Source organism: Xyrauchen texanus, chromosome 42 (genome assembly GCF_025860055.1).
Source record: "Xyrauchen texanus isolate HMW12.3.18 chromosome 42, RBS_HiC_50CHRs, whole genome shotgun sequence".
Lineage (NCBI taxonomy): Eukaryota > Metazoa > Chordata > Actinopteri > Cypriniformes > Catostomidae > Xyrauchen > Xyrauchen texanus.
The window spans coordinates 12,874,319-12,893,005 of record NC_068317.1 but is presented as its reverse complement, the minus strand read 5'-3'; the positions used below and the strand labels follow the sequence as shown (position 1 = coordinate 12,893,005).

General features: G+C 35.4%; 1 protein-coding gene across 3 annotated transcripts in view; it reads left to right on the top strand.

The window, feature by feature from the left end:
* The first annotated feature begins 792 nt into the window (after positions 1 to 792).
* The window catches only part of LOC127635107 (dnaJ homolog subfamily C member 13-like), a 59,330-nt gene continuing 41,435 nt past the window's right edge, over positions 793 to 18,687 (top strand). For all 3 annotated transcript variants that reach the window (XM_052114898.1, XM_052114897.1, XM_052114896.1), the window contains exons 1-2: positions 793 to 929; positions 4,019 to 4,099. In XM_052114898.1, coding sequence (XP_051970858.1) covers positions 4,032 to 4,099 — 68 coding nt within the window. In that variant the 5' untranslated portion in view covers positions 793 to 929; positions 4,019 to 4,031. The remainder of the gene's footprint in view (positions 930 to 4,018; positions 4,100 to 18,687) is intronic.

Sequence of the window (18,687 nt, the reverse complement as noted above, 5' to 3'; positions counted from 1 at the left end):
GTGCATAGTAATATTTTGTAAGTGCAGTGTGTCGTTTGGGACACAGCTTGTCATTTTTACAGTTATTTTAGGGTTTTAGGGTTTGTTGGCATTACATCGTCATGGCAACAAAGTTATAAAATTGGCAATAACCTTACGCAGAAAAGGCAAATAAGTGATTTAATCACACTAAATTCATGTTTATCCTCATATTGTTTATGTCTTTTGGGTATACTTTTGAAAAAATGTGTATTTTAACATTCAAAAATTGACCCCCATTCATTTCAATTGTAAGTGCCTCACTGTAGCCCAGATTATTCTGCTAATCAACATTATGCTTCAAATGCTGTCAATTAAGCTTAACGTAATCGACAGCTTAATATATATATATATATATATATATATATATATATATATATATATATATATATATATATATATATATATATATATATATTTTTTTTTATTTTATTTATTTTTTTTAAGCATCTTACACACAGGTCTAGCCTAATTGCTCCCATTATTTCAGTTTAATATATAGCTACAATTTAATATAACCACCCAATCCCTTGACTGGTGTGTATTTTCACCAAACAAGAGACATTTGTTGACAAAATTCCATTTCCCAGTAATTTGCACATCCCTTGCAATACTTAAAAAAACATTTATGTCAAAACACACATCAAACCCTGTCATTACCTCCACTACTCCAAGTTCTTTACTTCCTGTCTAACCAATCAGCTGACAGACTCATGAGTATAGCCAGTCGTGCGCATGCGCAGTTCCTCGCTGGTGGCAGAAGGAAGATGGCGGCGTCCTGAGTTTCTTTCAGAGTGAAGCGCAGTCGGCCAGTTTGGGCATCCGGGATCACTGAGCTGCAGCAGCCGCGCATAAAGGAGGGTGGGGGGCTGAGGGACATCTACGAGTTGCTTCTGATATCCTAGATTCAGGTAAAACATAACGACGAGAAGCATTCCCCTGCACTGCATTGAACGCGCTGGAGCTGTGATATAAGGCCAGTGGCGTCTGACAACGTCCAGTTACTTTAATATACAACACTTACTATACAAATACCATGGTAAACATAGTTTACACAAAAATACCATAGTTAAAATTGTAAAACCAATCATAAATTGATATGAGACTGTGTAAGGTGCTTTCAGAATATGTTTGGAATTTAAATATCTTGGAAACACTACAATAGCCTAAGGTTGTTTGTGTACGTTAATGCATGAGGTATCATGAAATTCCAATGAACATTTCTTTACAGCACTTTTTAATAATGGTTAGTTCATGTCATAATTAATTAACAAATAATACTGCATACAACTTCTAATTTATAAATTTGTGTATGTTAAAATGAAAACTAACAAGATTAATTGGTGCTTTACATTAGTAAACAAGAACTAACACTGAACAATTCTTTTAATTTACTAATGTGAGCCATTACAACCTTATTTCAAAGTGTTACTAATTACGTTTCTGATGAAAGCTGGCTATTAACAACAGTAACCGTAATTATTGGTGGAAACTATAGTTACATTGGTTATTTATGTAAAGATAGTTCTAGTTATGACAATGGTTTGCATTATAATAATAGCACAATGTGTCAGTGTCTTTACAATTGATGACTGACATGAACTAAATGAGAATATATTGCCTAATGTTGGAGCTTTGAGGCTTTCCACATAATGGAAACTGAAATTGAACCGGTTCTTCACAGATGATGTGAAGGCACTTTTGCTCTTCTGCACTCTTTAAGTGTTTGTTAGATGTCTGCTCATATTTTTAAACTTGTGTGCTTAAACTTAAATTAATCCTATCAAATGTGGGCAAATGTATTTAGGAAGTGGCATATCACAGAGCCTCCGTTTTTATTGGTGTGTTACTGTCATGATTTCCTACTCCCTTTTCTCTTAAACGTAACATTTGTTAATGCCCTTAAGCATTGTGTTACCACATGTTTTACCTTTTTCATTTCTGTTGCCCAAGTCTGCTGGCACTTCACTTACCTTTTATGCTTATTTTGATTGAATATGGATACTGTACAGGGTTAAAAAAGTTCTAGCGTCATCATTGCAGACAGTTTTATAGTGTTGGACAAGTTGAGGGCACACTGAGCATTTTGCAGTTGCTTTAAATCTATTTCTAGTTTGCTTCTTGCTGGCCTAGTTTTTGATTCAATGAGTTTCTAATCATCCAAATTAAAGTGTTTTGTCATCAGTTTGTTTTAATTTGGGAAATTGGAGGATATTGCAACTGCACTGTTTAGTTCCCAGGGTTGTATTTAATCATAGTTAGCATTTTCTTTTCTGGGGCTTTGGGTTTTGACATGGGCAATGAGCACATGACTTGAGTCATGTGACTCATCCTCTATCAAGCTGAACACTAGGCTGTCAAGATGAGAGCGTCTGGCCAGCACGCCTGATAAAATTCTTTGTTGCAGGGCTTGGTTACTTTTAAAACATGCATGGCAAGAAGCAGATTAAAGGTAGGAGACACTGCTCGACCACTGAATTTCGGACCTGCATAATTTGTGCAGTTTTATTGATTTTTTCTTTACTGCAACACATTCTCTTTTTCATGTATTGCTGCACATCAGGCATTGTAATTATCTAGTATTGTTTGCTGTCCTTTTAAATGGCCTTGAGTTCCATTGTCAAACATTTACTATTTAAACACAATTTCTGCCAAAATGTTGCTTTTATAATATTAAGTAAATGTGTGTGTATATATATATTACATATTTATAATAATGATATTATAATTATTTAATTATATAAATTAGACTATATCAATTATAATTTTATAACTGAATATTTTTTTTTTTGTTGCTTTTTGTTGAATTTCTTTTGTTGTTTTTTATTTGCTTTTTAGTTATATCCTTATAAATGGTGTTTCATTCTCTTTGGTTTGTGAATATGCACTGACAGGGAAAACGTGTGTTTATAGACTTATACATCTTATTCAGCAAATTAAGAGACCACCTCAAAATTATAAATTTCTCTGGATTTACTATTTATAGGTATGTGTTTTAGTAAAATTAACATTTTTGTTTTATTCTATAAAGTACTGACAACATTTCTCTCAAATTCCAAATACAAATATTGTAATTTACAGCATTTGCTTTAAATGACAAGTGTTCAAAATATAATAAAAAATATAAAATATGCTGTGTTTTCAGACCACAAATAACTTTTTTAACTCAGGAAGAGTTCAGAAATCAACATAAATATTAGGCAATGCATTATGAACTAACAATGAAAAATATCATATTTTTACATTAACCAAAATGAATAAATGCTGTAAAAATGTGTTGTTTATTTTATATCATGATACATAAAGTGGGAAATATAAAGTGAACCTTTAAAGTGAAAGTGTTACCTATTTTTGTCTTGCTATTTGTATTTATGTTTGCCATGTTTCTCATATAGTGAAAAGATTTAAAATATATTTTTCTCTTTGTGAATTATAAGCTATACAGTGTTCTCTGTATTACATTTAATCGCTCAGCTATACAACTCGTTGCCTACTTAGTGTGGCACACAAAGTAATTTCCATTATCTAAAGTTTATTTTACATATGTATTTTCACTTGTGTGAGAATAACCCATAATGCGTCTCTCTTTTTCCATGGTCCCCATGGCTTCAGTCTGTTTCTCTCTGGAACTCTCGCCTGTCACAAAAGCAAACATTTGAGTGTAGAGGCATTGAGTATGAGGTGTAGAATCTGTATGTCCATTGTGAAGTGTGCTGGTGTTCCTAGTTTAAGAAGTGTTGGAATCTCGTTGCCTTTGTTTGAGGGGTGTTTGCAGTCTAACAGAGTTACCATGTGGTTGTGAAAGAGTGGTTGGGTCCTGCTCCTACTTGAGTAAAAACTTGTAGCAGAAGTCTATATCCTTTGGTCAAGCACTAAAATTGGCTATATTTGTCTTCAGATCTCATTTGTCATTTTTGTGCTGGAAGTAAATCTGTTTATGTCTGCGCTCATGTCTGTCCTCTTTTGAGTTGTAGACATTGTCCCTCTTCTCTTTTCACAGGCCCTGTCTGAAGATGAACGTCCTCAAAGACAACAAAGACTTGGCCTGTTTCTACACAACCAAACACTCCTGGAGGGGAAAGTAAGCACCTCATTTTACACACTGCTTGCCGTTACTATGATACTTTCATTCAGAAGGAACCCGCTTATTGGATTTCATGACTTCTTTGTGATCAGGCTTCAGTGAGATTTATTCTTGCATGAGTACAGTGGAAGCCTGTCGTATACCATGTGGTGTCCTGATGAGAAATTACCTGACTTACCTTGTTTTGTGTTCTTGTGTCTTGAAAAATTTATCTGTTTTCTTCATTAATACCTGCAGATGAAAAATTCCTCCTACCTATCTGCTATCAAAACTCAGGCATTTGTAACCTATATGCTCAAAAAGCTTGTTTGAAACATAACTACAGACCACCTGCGAATCTATATTTCACACAAAAATGGCATGAGCTGATTGGCTGGATTTATGCTATATTGGGTGTCAGGGTGCACTTGTTTTTTGTCAGTTTGTCTGAAAACAAAGTTATGTTTACAAAGTTCCCTGGTCCTACAAGAAGCGCTTCAGATGAACATCTATTCGGTGATGTTTTGGGTTGCATAACATCTTTGAAAGATACTCAAGTAAGCAAGATATTTTTGAATGCACCTGAATGTTTCGCTTAGTTCTTAGAAGATCTCCCGATTTTAGATCTTCCTGCCCTTAAACCAGTAGTGTAGTCAAGGACATGCTGTATGCCTACCTATCTTTCGCAAAGGATTTTGCATATGCCCAGTTTATATTAGTTATGAAACGTATGGCTGCCAGAACAGTGAGGAGGCTTTGACTCATAACTTTTATTATACTGTGGTGATGCTACAGCACCGTTGAATGATTTGTGATTATTATTATTTAAATAAGTGTACAGAGGTTCTCAGCACGGAGCAGCGGGAGTTGGGACTGCAGCTTAAGGCACTGGCGAAATAGACAGTTTGACTCCGCTGAGCAACCAATCAGAACGTTCGTTATAGACGCGATTTGGATATTTTTTTTAACCAATTATATTTTCTGTTTCAATAATGGGCTGGAGAATTTCTAGCGTCTGCAGTAAAATGCTGATTCACCTGCAGCGCTGGAGTCTCCATAATCATTTTGCATTGTATTTTTACTTCGCTACTAAAAGTGAAAACATTAATGCCTTTAAATAAAACAACTTGCCTAATAAGATAAGAAATAATATAAGGTAATATAAAATCACAGTATGCCCACCTCTTCAGTTACTACTTCACCACTGCATTAAACGTCATGTACAAAAGTCCTAACAGTGGTTGGTCATTTTACACATGGATAAGATGGGCTTTTCCTGTCTAAGTGGGTGGTTTTTGCATGAATAAGCTGCAATGTGGCTTAGGGTCTGGGCGAAAGGACGATGTCATCAGATATCAATGATGTATTACAAAGATCCTGATGCCGATTGCGACACTCGATTGAGAGACGGTGACCGGCAATATCAGGAAATGGCAAAACCATGGATCTGGGAAGTCGGATGTGAAAATATCACCCGCCACCCACAAAATGCAACGAGGCTGAATCCAGTTTGCGAGCTCTTCGTCCAAATGTATTTCATGCACGATTAATTTTACATTAAATTAAGTTCTATTTTCTTTTCTTTAGGCAGCATTAACTGTATTACCAAAATGCAATACAAGCACAAATTCGATAAGAACACACATTTGGCAGCATTATTTTGGGAACACAAAGACATTTATTAGGCTTATTTGTCTTCAGTTCTTAATCTGTAGGCTATTAGTAATTTTCCAGATGTTAATGTTGACAGATGCTTGCATGATGGCAAATGGAGCTGTTGGAGATGGTAAATGTTTGGATTTGAGGAGGTGGTTAAATTAAGATTTTTGGATCACTTTGATATTTTATTGCTTTTTTCATTTTGTTTAATGTGTAATTTGAATAAAAAAATGTCTTATGTTTTTTTTTCCAATAAATTAACATTTTAAATCAAAATCAATAATGCAAAAAAATTCCCGACCCTCGGCAGGGGGGTTGACAATGTAATCGTGTATCGCAATTTCTTTTTAAGGCGATTATCACTAAAATAATTTTTACATATCGTCCAGTCCTGATGTAGATCAGACTTTATTGATTGGTGAGACTGGCTTGCATATTCTGGGATTTTTTTTAATTCTTTTCTCTTTTTTCCTAGAACCCAGGTGCGTTCACATTGTAGTCTCACTTTTACTTCTGACATACTCTGTTGGCCATGTACCCATCATATTTTAATGATGCATTGATGGAGAATCCAACTATTGCAGCCTGTTGAGCCCAGGCTCTGTTTGATGTGAATGGAGGCCTGGCAGATCTTCACTGGGTGATTGCTTAAACAGGAGGACGTAAGAGAAGCACTTTGATGTGCTGCAGGAAAGGGGATTTGGGGGGGTGAAGGGAGCTGCTTATGTCATTGGAATTAATTGTGCCTGTTCATCAATGGGCTCAGAATAAGAGGGAGTTGAACAGCTGTGCGCAGCTGGACTCTTAACCATTACAGGAGTGAGAATGCACAATTTTGTAGCCCTGAAATCTCCACATTCCTCAGATATAAAACATGTGGACAATGTGTATGGTCAAAAACCTTGCAGGTTTATACACACAAGACTCCGTGCATGATTAACTAATGCCTCCCACACACTACATGACTTCCAAAGATGTTGGATCGTGGTACCACTCATATTACACAACTGTCTGTCTTGTCATGGAAGTCGTAGCGTTTTCAAATTACACGACGAATTGGCGACAGTGGTCACATTACAAAACATTTCACTATTGACGAATCCCTGACGACTCTGCCTGGACTCCAAATTACGTTTCACAACAGAGTACACACGAGAAATGATACGCGATACAAAAACAAATGCATGATCAGATGTTATGCGCTTCTCTCAAATTGGAGTGGTGGTGGTGTAGTGGGCTAAAGCACTAAACTGTTAACCAGAAGGTTGTAGGTTCGATCCCCACAGCCACCACCATTGTGTCCTTGAGCAAGGCACTTAACTCCAGGTTGATCCAGGGGGATTGTCCCTGTAATAAGTGCACTGTAAGTCGCTTTGGATAAAAGCGTCTGCCAAATGCATAAATGTAATGTAAATGTCTTTGAAAGTTCATACATTGCGATCATCGCTCACGGGAGCGAGCGAGCTCTGATTTGCCTACGATTTCAGGCTTTTGTCTGCATTCTCCACAAAACTGTTGGCGAGGGAAAATCTGGCTTAAAATCATGTAGTGTAAACTCGGCATAAGAGTCCTCAGTTTAAAGGTGAGCAGCTGGATAATGTTTGGGAGTTTCTGCTGTTTACATGTTAGGGTTTGACAGGGGTCAATTTATGATCCAAATAACACACTCCGAGTTAAAGGAATAGTTTACACAAAATTGGCAATTTTGACAAAACGTAATTATTCCAAACTTGGATGTCTTTCTTTCAAGGAATACAAATGAAGATATTGGGCAGAATGTTCACATGAAAGTGAATGGGTATGGAGGCTGTTGCTCCAAAAAAGCACCTTAAAAGTAACATAAAAGTGGTCCATATGACACTTAAGCTACATTAAAATATTGCACATCAAGATGCGTTGTGCCATGTTTGATGTCAGAGATGCAAAACGTCATTGGTTCTTGCATGGCTTCAGAAGACTTATAGCGGATGTAGAGTAGCAGTCATAGAAATAAAGTTTTTGCACTTTTACAGTGCTTTTTTTTATTTTTGAAGCTCAATAGCACCTTTTCCGTTAAGTCTGATTGTATTAACAAGAGCGGTGTAAAGCGTTATGCCTAATGCCTGTTTTACATCACAAGCGTGAGCAAGGCATATATGAAGCTACAGCGCAACTAGATCATAACTACAGCTGCAGACTCGCTAGGTCTTTACTTTAGGGAAGTATTTTTTACAGCATTACATCCGCTGCTCTATACAGAAAATAAAGTGATTTCTACGCAACTACGTTAAGCATTTCCTTTATAAATGACTATAACTTTAAATGGTTTCCAAGAGTGGGCGATTGATAAGTATTACAAACTTTATTGTCATTTACTTGATGCTGGTGTAACCTAATGTAGTCATGTAGAATTGTTTCAGATAGTGGCAACGAGAACAATAAGCTTACAAACATCATCATTCAGTGTAGAAACTAGGTTTTTACATGATGGTGAGGGGTAGTGCGACAAGCCTTTGAATTTTATTTTGAACCACACAGGTCGCTTAATCTGTGCGATTTCTACCTTTTGTCTCAAATCGTATTCAATTTGTCCATCAGCAGTGTGTGGTCACTTTAATTCAGCGTGAGCAATGCTGAAAAAATAGACTTGAAGCCGAAACTGCAGCTCGATTGACGCTCAAGTTATGCTCTGACGTGCTGCTGAAACTTTAACCTGTTAACATGGGCCCCATTATAAAAAATACTCTCTGCTCATGTGCTACTCACTCTTGCGATGTTAATCAGGCCTAAAATCTTCTGTTCAATAAATCTTTTTGCCAGATAAAAAAAAAATTAAGAACGTTCTTAGGATAGGCTAAATTGTAACAAGTTTGTAAGAAGGTATCTAGCTATCCACCTTTTCGGCTAAACTAGGGTGCCGCCATTATCAACCTTTAATGTGGACCACTTCTGGTATTAGCCACTTCCAACTATGTTAGTTATTCAAAAATACTACATTATGCTGCTTTATATTACAGGCTGGCAATAAATGTCAACATATTACTATCATTAATAAAGATTTTTATAAACGGATTGGTTTTAAGCCCATATAGTTTTATTGTTTATCGCATTTTGTGATTAATTTGTTAATCAGGCACTGACAGGACAGTCCTCTGCGCCATCTGACATGCCTCCACAAACTTTACACAACCAGCAGAGAGAAGAAATCTGCCAGGAAAATGCTGCTTCAACTTTCTATGCACCAAAACCGCATCTTGTTTCATCTTGACAAAATAATAAATGCATTATTCTCCCTGTTCTTGTCAGAGAGCATTCTCTCTTTCTTAGCGGTGTATAGTAAACAGACACACAGATCGCACATGCAGCATGGCTGATGAAACATCGCCTTTGGAAATAAATAAAGGCATCATCAGAGGTTATGCAGGTACATAGGAATGGAGGTTTACATGGAGACAATGTTTTGAATCTTGGTTTGTTGGTTCTGCAGCCGAGTCAATCTGGACAGTAAATATAAAACATGGAAATAAAAAAATATAAAAGGCCATATATTCTCTCTACCAAGTCTGAGGAGTTCATAAGGTCTTTGGAGAAATACACTTGGATAAAATCTAGAGAAGAGACTCAAAGACAGAGAGAGGGAAGAGTGGTACAACAACATACCTCCCTTCCTCCCTCCCAAACAGCAAATCATGTCTTTTATGATCGTGTATAATAGTGTGGAATGTAGGGAGGTGTTGGGAGTGATCTCTGGAGGTCGATTAACTTGAAATCTGTTGTTTTTGTGCACCATATCGCTTGTTTGTTGAATTTTAGTTATTACTCAGAGAGTCTACTGAGAGTTGCTTTTAGTGGTCCCCGTAGGCTAACTTTAATTACCTGTGATCTTTTTAAGCCATAACTCTCTTGTGTAGGCCTGACTCATTAACCTGTAATCATTAGTCATACCTATGTATACAAAAATACTGCTGTGATTTCCTTCAGGTTCCTTGATGTTTTGATTATTTTTTGTGGCATATGTGAGAGAACTAGTCGTAAACATGTGATGGTGCCTACTATGAGTTTATTAGATTTACTAAAGACCCTCTTAGTGATGGGTCCACAAAAGCTAAACACACACAGCCATATAGGAAATCTTCTGTTTGTTTCTGATATGGGTCTGCCCCTGTATACTGGATATGGACTGCTCACACAGCTTAAATTTCTGGCAGATGTTGACAAAATTATGCAACAATTCTTTAACATGATTGGTTAGTTTTGTCAAGATTAAAATTGTTAAGGTGTAATGCTCATCTAGTTCCGGTCTTAAAAGCCATACACTGACCGTCTTCTGCATAATGTTTACAAAAATGGCAAGCTTTAATCTGATCGGTTGGCTCTATACAATTTTCAGGAGTCAGGGTGCACGACTTTTAATCTTTCTGCCAGGAAACAAAGTCATGTTCACTTAAACAGTGGTTGGTCACTTTACATGTCAGTCAGATGACCCCTTTCTATCTAAATGGCCAAAATAAACTGGAAAGTTGACAAGACTTTATGCCAATAGTAAAAAGTCTGATGGTGCAAGACTAAAACTATACGTTTATCTTACCCTGAAAATACAGCATCCCTGTTGAATCCAACACTATCATACAGAAAACGACAAGTTGTTTCCAAATATTCATGTACTTTTAAATCATCTCATTCAGCCAAATTGCTGATACCCATACCTGATCACATAATTTTACATAAAAGATTTATGTGATTTGCCTTTTCACACTGCAATGATAGCATGTTTTGTGAGTAACCTTCAAGACATGGGACACAGGAAGTAACCATACTCTGTGAAAAAACCATGGTGAGCACGATTCGGTAGTTGCATTTTTGCTTCAATGACAGCTAGGTTTTGGGTTATGGTTAGAGCCAGAGGTGGGTAGAGGAGACAAAAACTGTATTTAAGTTAAAGTACAATTACTGACAAAAAATTATTACTCAAATAGAAGTAAAAGTACTAACATAAATAATTACTTGAGGAAGAGAAAGTATCCAATTAAAAGAGTAACTCGTTACTTTCACAAATTACATAATAGATGTTTACTCCCCTATATTCCAATACATAGTACACATTTAACATGTATTACAGAATAATAATAATTATTATTATTAATGGAAACTAATTCAACATCATGTTGTTTCAAACCCTTATGACTTCCATGCAACACAATAAGGAGATATTAGACAGAATGTTTGCAGGAGTCACTATTTACTTTCAGTGAATGTTTTTTTTCTCTCCATATTTTGGTGGAAAGTCCCTAACATTCTGTCTAACATATTTTGTGTTCTACATAATACAAAGCATCACACTGGTTTGGAACTACATGAGGATAGGGAAATTATGACATAATATTAAATTATGGCTGAGCTATCATTTTAAAGAGATTTAAATTCTCTCCTCATTTACATGCACCCTCATGCCATCCCAGATGTGTATGACTTCCTTTCTTCTGCAGAACACAAATGAAGATTTTTAGAAGAATTTTTTTTAGCTATGTAAGCCAAAATGTTGATGCTCCAAAAAGCACATAAAGGCAGTATAAAAGTAATCCATAAGACTCCAGTGGTTAAATCCATGTCTTCAGATGCGATATGATAGGTGTGGGTGAGAAACATCAATATTTGTCATTTTTGCTAGACAGCAGGGGGCGATATACACGGAAGAATGTTAATCACCAAAAACATAAGAAGAAAGAATGTGAAAGTGATCTGATTCTCTGTTTCTCATCCACACCTATCATATCGCTTATGAAGATACTGATTTAAACACTGGAGTCTTATGGATTACATTTATGCTTATTTATGTTTGTTTAGCTTTAAAATGTTGCCACTCATTCACTTGCATTGTATGGACCTACAGAACTGATAAATTCTTCTAGATGATTGTCATACACTAAATAATGTAAATAATGTGAATTGTAATTTATGGTGAACTATCCCTTTAAGGCTCTTCAGATCTTGATGAATTTGTCAACAAGAGAGGTTTGGAAGCATTTCTTGTACCCCCGCGAGGCTGCAGGGTAAATGCGTAAACACTGATCATGACATTGGGGACGTGGGACAAAGCACACTGATATATTGCTGCACTGATTTAAAAATGTACACTTAAAAACTGATGTCAAAAGAGCCCAGTTACATTATCACCCTGAAAATCTCATTACACAGAAATCCCGCATTTGGATTAGAGCAATAAATTAACTCGGCATGCTGCCTTAAATTAGAGCAGTAATTTTAATCTTGAAATACCCGCTTGTCTTGGTGTTAAAAGAAGGCATTGCATGATGAAATTGTTCTTTTTTTCACTATGTGGAGTGAAGAAAGTGTTTCACTTTGAAGAGTTTGATGCCGCAGCAGTGATTGAGTGACAGTCTGTGACAGCAGCTCGCGCAGCTGCTTGAACTTCCCCTGTCCTAAATGTCCCATTCAATAATCTCTTAATAAATTAAACATTAAAGTGAAACCAAGGAATTTAAATAATTTCATAAGAAATTTACTTGAGTGAGAGTAAAAAGTACCCACTTTTAAACCTGCTCAATGTAATCCCCCCCAAAAAAAGTTACTCAATTAAATGTAATGGAGTAAATGTAGCGTGTTACTATCCACTTCTGGTTGGGCTTATGGTTAATAAAATACGCTTTCCTGTTGACTGTATTACATTATTTACAACTAAAAATATTACTCACTTTTGCTGCAACTCTGTGGACTGGTGCTCACACATGCCAATGAGTTCAACAACACTTCCAGCTTGGCCACTCAGGGCAGTGTTTGAAATTTTGGTAAATCCGATTTCTGCAGCAGAACTTCGACCTTCGACTGTTGCCAAATTTACAGTGCAATTAGTCTGTTAAATCATCATTAAGTATCTTTGCTGGGTGAAGTACACACTTGGAGGTTGACATGAACTAATAATTAGTCAGGATTTGGTGGCATTAACTTGTGATTATGTCGAAAAAAGAATAGTTGGTTGGGGAAGTGTATAGATATCAGAATCCTAATAAAAGAAAATAAGTGAAAGTGTCACAGCTGTTCAAACTAAAAATAAAGGACAGAATTGAAAGCGAAATGAGAACCGATACTTCCACCAATGGGCAAATGCCTTCCCATATAGGCAGAGAGCTCCTGACCATCACTGCCATCATTATGCCATCATTAAGCTGGCCTGTTTACAGCTGGTAATATTGTGTACTGCTCTGTGCTCTTGTTGAATGCTTTTAGTGGCTCTTTCCGAGGGTACGCTACACTCCTGTAATACAATCTGTCAAGAGATTTATGGACACAAACCATCATCTCAACTTCACCCCAGCTTTCTGCAACATCAAATATACATTATGTGAATGTTTATGCTAGTCCCACAATTTTTTTTCAATTAGCCTATGTATTGGGACTCACATATGAAGCAATATGAATAGTCTAAAGTCTTTTTACTTTTTTATAAAATAAGAATAGTTTGTTGGGTCCAGCTATGTGGAACGGGTGTGATGAAGATTGAGTGTGGTGTACTTGTTCAAGGGAAGATGTTAAAAGCCAGAGACAATGAATTATTAACCAGTCTTGTGACTGGTCTCATAAAGACTGTATTGCTCTGCAAGGTCAGAGAGACAAAAAGAATGGAGACTGGAAAGAGAGGCGTTGCCTTAAACTGCAGATAGTGGCTATATTGGGTATATCATAATACCATACTGCTTTATGTGCTGTATGTGCATTTTATGTAAAAATAGGCTGCGCCCTAATTCACATTCTGCCAGAGTATGTACTGCATTTGATGACGAACGTACTTCTTGCTGTCATTTTATATTTTTTTTAAACAGGCTTAAGTTAAGTCATGTTAAATAGTGCTGCAAACACTAATCGATAAAATCAATAATTATATCAGTAATGAAAATCATCTACAACAAATGTAATTATCGATTGGTTAGATATCCTAACTGACCTAAGACTGGGAATGTTATCTATGATTACATTTCAGGACTTGTGAAAAACTGAGTTTAAATGTATTTGGCTAAGGTGTATTTGAACTTCAGACTTCAACTGTACATATTTTGAATGAATAAATTGTACACTTTTCTGACACTATACTAGTAATTACTAAATCCTTACTTGCACTCAAAGTGCTTCACATAGTATAGGGGGAATTTTCTCAACACCACCAGTGTGCAGCATCCACCTAGATGATGCTACGGCAGCCATAGTGTGCCAGAACGCCCCACCACACACTAGCTATTGGTGCAGATGGGAGTAGAGTGATGTAGCCAATTCAGGGATGAGATTAAAAAGTGCTTTTACATAGAGAACAGGGGACTCCCTTCAATCACCACTAGTTGCCAGTATATTTTAATCTGATTATTGGAGTGTTTTATCTACTAATAATGTTTGTATTGTAGCCTACTACACATCAATTTAAGAGGTGAAACTCGTGATATTGTTGATTCAAGTTCAATGGAAGACTTCATTATTTTTACATAATGTAGTGTTAATCTCGTCAACTAAATCAATGACGAAAATGTTCGTTGACGAAAGGTTTTTTGATTTTGTCAAAGATATAGATGAAACTAAACAAGCGCATCATCACGATAATTAAATTATTTTATTAATTTATACTTTTGATGAAAATATGATGATAAAACTTAAAATGCAATGTATAAACAGTGCAAAATATTAACAAAAACAAAACATCTTGAGATTCTGTAAATAGAAGAAGATATTAGACATTGATTCATCTAATCCATTAATCCAGTACGGATATCTCCGTTTGTGCTGTGCATGTTGAACGTGCTGAATGTACTGCTTTAAAACATCCTATTTATAACATCCTATTATATATCAATATATCCACAACATACTGTATATGTAATATAACAACTTACATCTGCACAGTGAAGTAAATGAGCAGGTGAACTTTAAACGACACGCTAATCAGTATATGCATAATTTGCGTTGCGTAACTTTCATTGTGAATATGCCGTTTCCATAAGAAACACGCAAAACGCAATGTAATATCCGTTCACAGAAAATGAATAAGTCTCAGAAACATGAATAATTCAGAATACAGGCTAAAAAGTAGCAAATACTTCTGTCTTTACATTATTATTTCCACTGTAGATTATTATTTATGTCAGCGTAAAACAGACTAAAATTAATGAATTTAACTTGACGAAATATTGACTATTAAAGGACATTTTCATCAAAAGACTAAAACTGTGACTGAAACGTAAAATGAACACGGCAGTTGATAAAGCAAGAGAAAATGTAGGCCAAATAACACTTTAACAACTAAAAACATAAAACGATCAATAATGTGGATAAAATATACTTAATTAAACATAGAAGTCAATTTCAGAAGTCATACGTATTAGTAAACATGCACAGAAACGTTGATACATCACGATCGGTTAGCATATGTGAAATGTTTGATTCAAAAGCATGACGACCCTACCAGACATCAACTGTATCCAATTCCAAGCATTCTAGCATGTAAACAACTTCGGTAAACGGATAACAGATAAATGTCCATACAGACTGCAGTGATGCCATCCTGAACTGTGTGACTGACTGTGGAGTGGTAGTGGAGTAGTGGACTAAATCACACAACTGTTAATCAGAAGGTTGCTGGTTTGATCCCCACGGCCACCACCATTGTGTCCTTGAGCAAGTCACTTAACTCCAGGTAGCTCCGGGGGGGATTGTCCCTGTAATAAGTGCACTGTGAGTCGCTTTGGATAAAAGCTTCTGCCAAATGCATAAATGTAAATGTGAACTGTACAGCGTCCTCATCTGGAACACGTGACAGCCGTTAATTTAAATTCTTCTTTCCTGTGTTTACGGACATGACATCATGATTCAAAGAGGAACTATGTAAGCCAGCATTTTCGCACCAAATCGAACCCGACAGCTCAAAATACAAATAATTGTATAGGCTTATCGAAATGAATCTGGAGGAGGTAAGGACATTATTCCTCCACAATGTTTAACAAGGACATTGTTGTGGACATTGTGTGATCACTTGTTTTGATTGTGTATGTACATAATCAATAATGGCAATTTATTAATTTTTATCCAAAAGATCTTACATAGTGCAGCTTTAAAATACTAAAGTTTATGTAATCGGTGAAAGTGTATATTACAAGCATATGTATATAACATAATTATATCATTTAAAGCTAGGCAGAATTATTCATATCTCTGTTCTGGTGGCACAATTGAGATAGATAGACAGGCAGGCAGGCAGCCGTGTGTTTATGTTTGTTTTATGTTGCTTTAAGTTCAGTTACATCATTAAAGTTATGTTGACTGTCCTACCAGTTCCTGCCTCCTCCTTGCTCCAGTTTCACTTTACGGCCATGTAATGTCAAATATCCGTGGTCATTGTGGGTTTATTTACGCAGTGTTACAGTGAGACAGAGGACATGTCCTGCCCTATTTCTGTGGAGATTATCAAATGCAAGAAACAGAATCTCAAAGTCTTCCTTCATGAGAAATAAGGGCTTGTGAGTTAACCAGACAGCCTTAAAATAATGTGTGAAAGTGAAGAATTTAAGGCAGAAATATTTTACTATTACTTAATATAATATAATATAATATAATATAATATAATATAATATAACAGCTATATAGGTTAGCTGGGTTACAAAAGAAGCTAAAGAAAACAAAACATTGAAAAAGTTAAATGGATCAAAAGTAAATCGGACAAATAAGAGACATACATTTTAGTTATTTAGACATATTTTGATAATTAAAATATTATTTTAATTATTTTATAATTTTATTTGACTGTCATTCATACGTTTTTGAAGCCTGAAAAGGAAATCGTATACCCTTATTTTATTATATGACCCAATCTAAATTAGTGTAAATGACTTTTGGAGAACATGAAGCACACATAGTGAGTTTGTTTGGTATTTAATCATCATATTCGTGAAACACCTAAAACAGATAATTAATCATCATAGTCCTAAAACAGTAATCATAGTCATAATCACAATTATTTGTTTGACAATTAATTGTCAGCCAAATTTCACAATCGTGACCCCTAATTTTCATTATTAGGGTCCAACCTTGTGAATTGTTTTGTTACAAATGTTTCTTTTACTGAGAGTTGATTAAGATGCACAAGTTTTAGTTATTCCTGTTAGAAAAACATTTAAGTGTTACTCAAATTGCACTAATTTTACTGTAAAATAATTGTATGTTGGACTGCTAAACTTGAGGTTGCACAATGTTTTGATATTCCTCCTGAAAGTGACTTGAATTTTACATTTTGTTTTATTTATTCTGTTGTTGGATTGCTAAAGGTAGATTGCACTTTTCTTTTACTGGAATTGAACAAGTTCTTACTTAAAATCACTCCAAAATAAAATTAAATGAATCTACATTTAGCAATCCAACAACAGAATAAATGAAACAAAATGTAAAATTCAAGTCACTTTCAGGAGTAATATATCAAAACATTGTGCAACCTCGAGTTTAGCAGTCCAACATATAATCTCTCCAAATAAAAATTAACGTTGGACTGTAAAATGGAGATTACCAGTTGAGACGGGGCTATTTTGTTGAGGAATAATTTCCTGCAGTGCACACTTTGTTTCTTGTACATTTGTTTGTGTTTATGAGAAGATCATTTATTAAAATATTGAAATATTAATGAGAAGTTTTTATATTTATTTTGGGTTAATTAATTGTTATATTAATCAAGAAAAAATAATAAAACATCTTTAGAAAAATTGGCAAATTATTCGTTAGATTAATCGACTAATCGAAAAAATTATCGTTAGATTAATCAATAAAAAATAATCGTTAGGTATACCCCTAAACTTTACCTGACCCTCCATTTCCAGTGTGACGAATGAATCAAAGAAACATTAGCACAAGTTCTTAAGTCATAATTTTTTTGGACTTTCAAGAGTTCAAATGTTTTAAAGATGCACTCAGTAACTTTTATTTATGTCATTTTGAACTTACAGTGACACTTAGTGGTGTGGATGCAGCATCATTCAAAATCAATAGATTTCAGATGTCATTAAAGTAATTCAATATTCAGAATCAGCCATGATTCATTTGATCCAAGTGTCCAATAACAGGACGGTTACTGAGGTTAAGCGAGTCGTATTCAGCTGGTCATGTGATTCAAAAATGGCAGCCCCCATGAGGGCGCCCCTGCCCCATGTAGAATAAAACCGCTTTTATAAGGTTACTGATATAACTAGAGTCCTCATCTCATGTCAGTGCTCATGATTTTATATGTTTCAAAATTACTATTCATTTCTTTAGGAATAAAACCTTTTTAATTGGAGAAAAAATACTGAGTGCACTTTTTAAGCAAAATTAGCTAAAAAAGGCAAAATAACGAACCGTATTTATTTCCGTGATAATTGGATTGATCTTTTCACACTTGTCTTATAAAAAGCTTCTTGCACTGTTTGCGTGAGTGTTTGTCAGCATGCACAATGTAGCGGATGAGATGGTGTTGAAAACTTTCCATTCACTCTCAAACTGTGAGTGATTTGCATAGGTCACTCTCTAAATGAATACAGGGTAAACAGCCTGCCTTATTTTTAAAGACACATCCATATGCATATATATAATCTGTCTGTGCTGGGCTAAACTCCAACAAACATTATCTTCAGAGTAAGCTGCTTTCTTTTTGTCTCGTTTAGTTAAATCAGTCACAGTACCCCCTCTTACAATAACTTGTTTTGTAAAGGGCAGTTCATCTTAATCAAATTTTTTTGTATTTTCATGTCACTTGTGTGGTGGTATTGCTATAGTGAGGATGTCACCAAGAAGTCTATTCGATGTGTGATTCTCCTGTAAAGTTACTCTGAAAAGATGTTTATCAAATAATGATGCTTAAAATAAAGAGAAACTTTTCAGATGAAATGCTCCTTCATTGACATATCGCTTTGTGTGAATTTGTTTTAGTATGTCTACATGGTTAATCAATT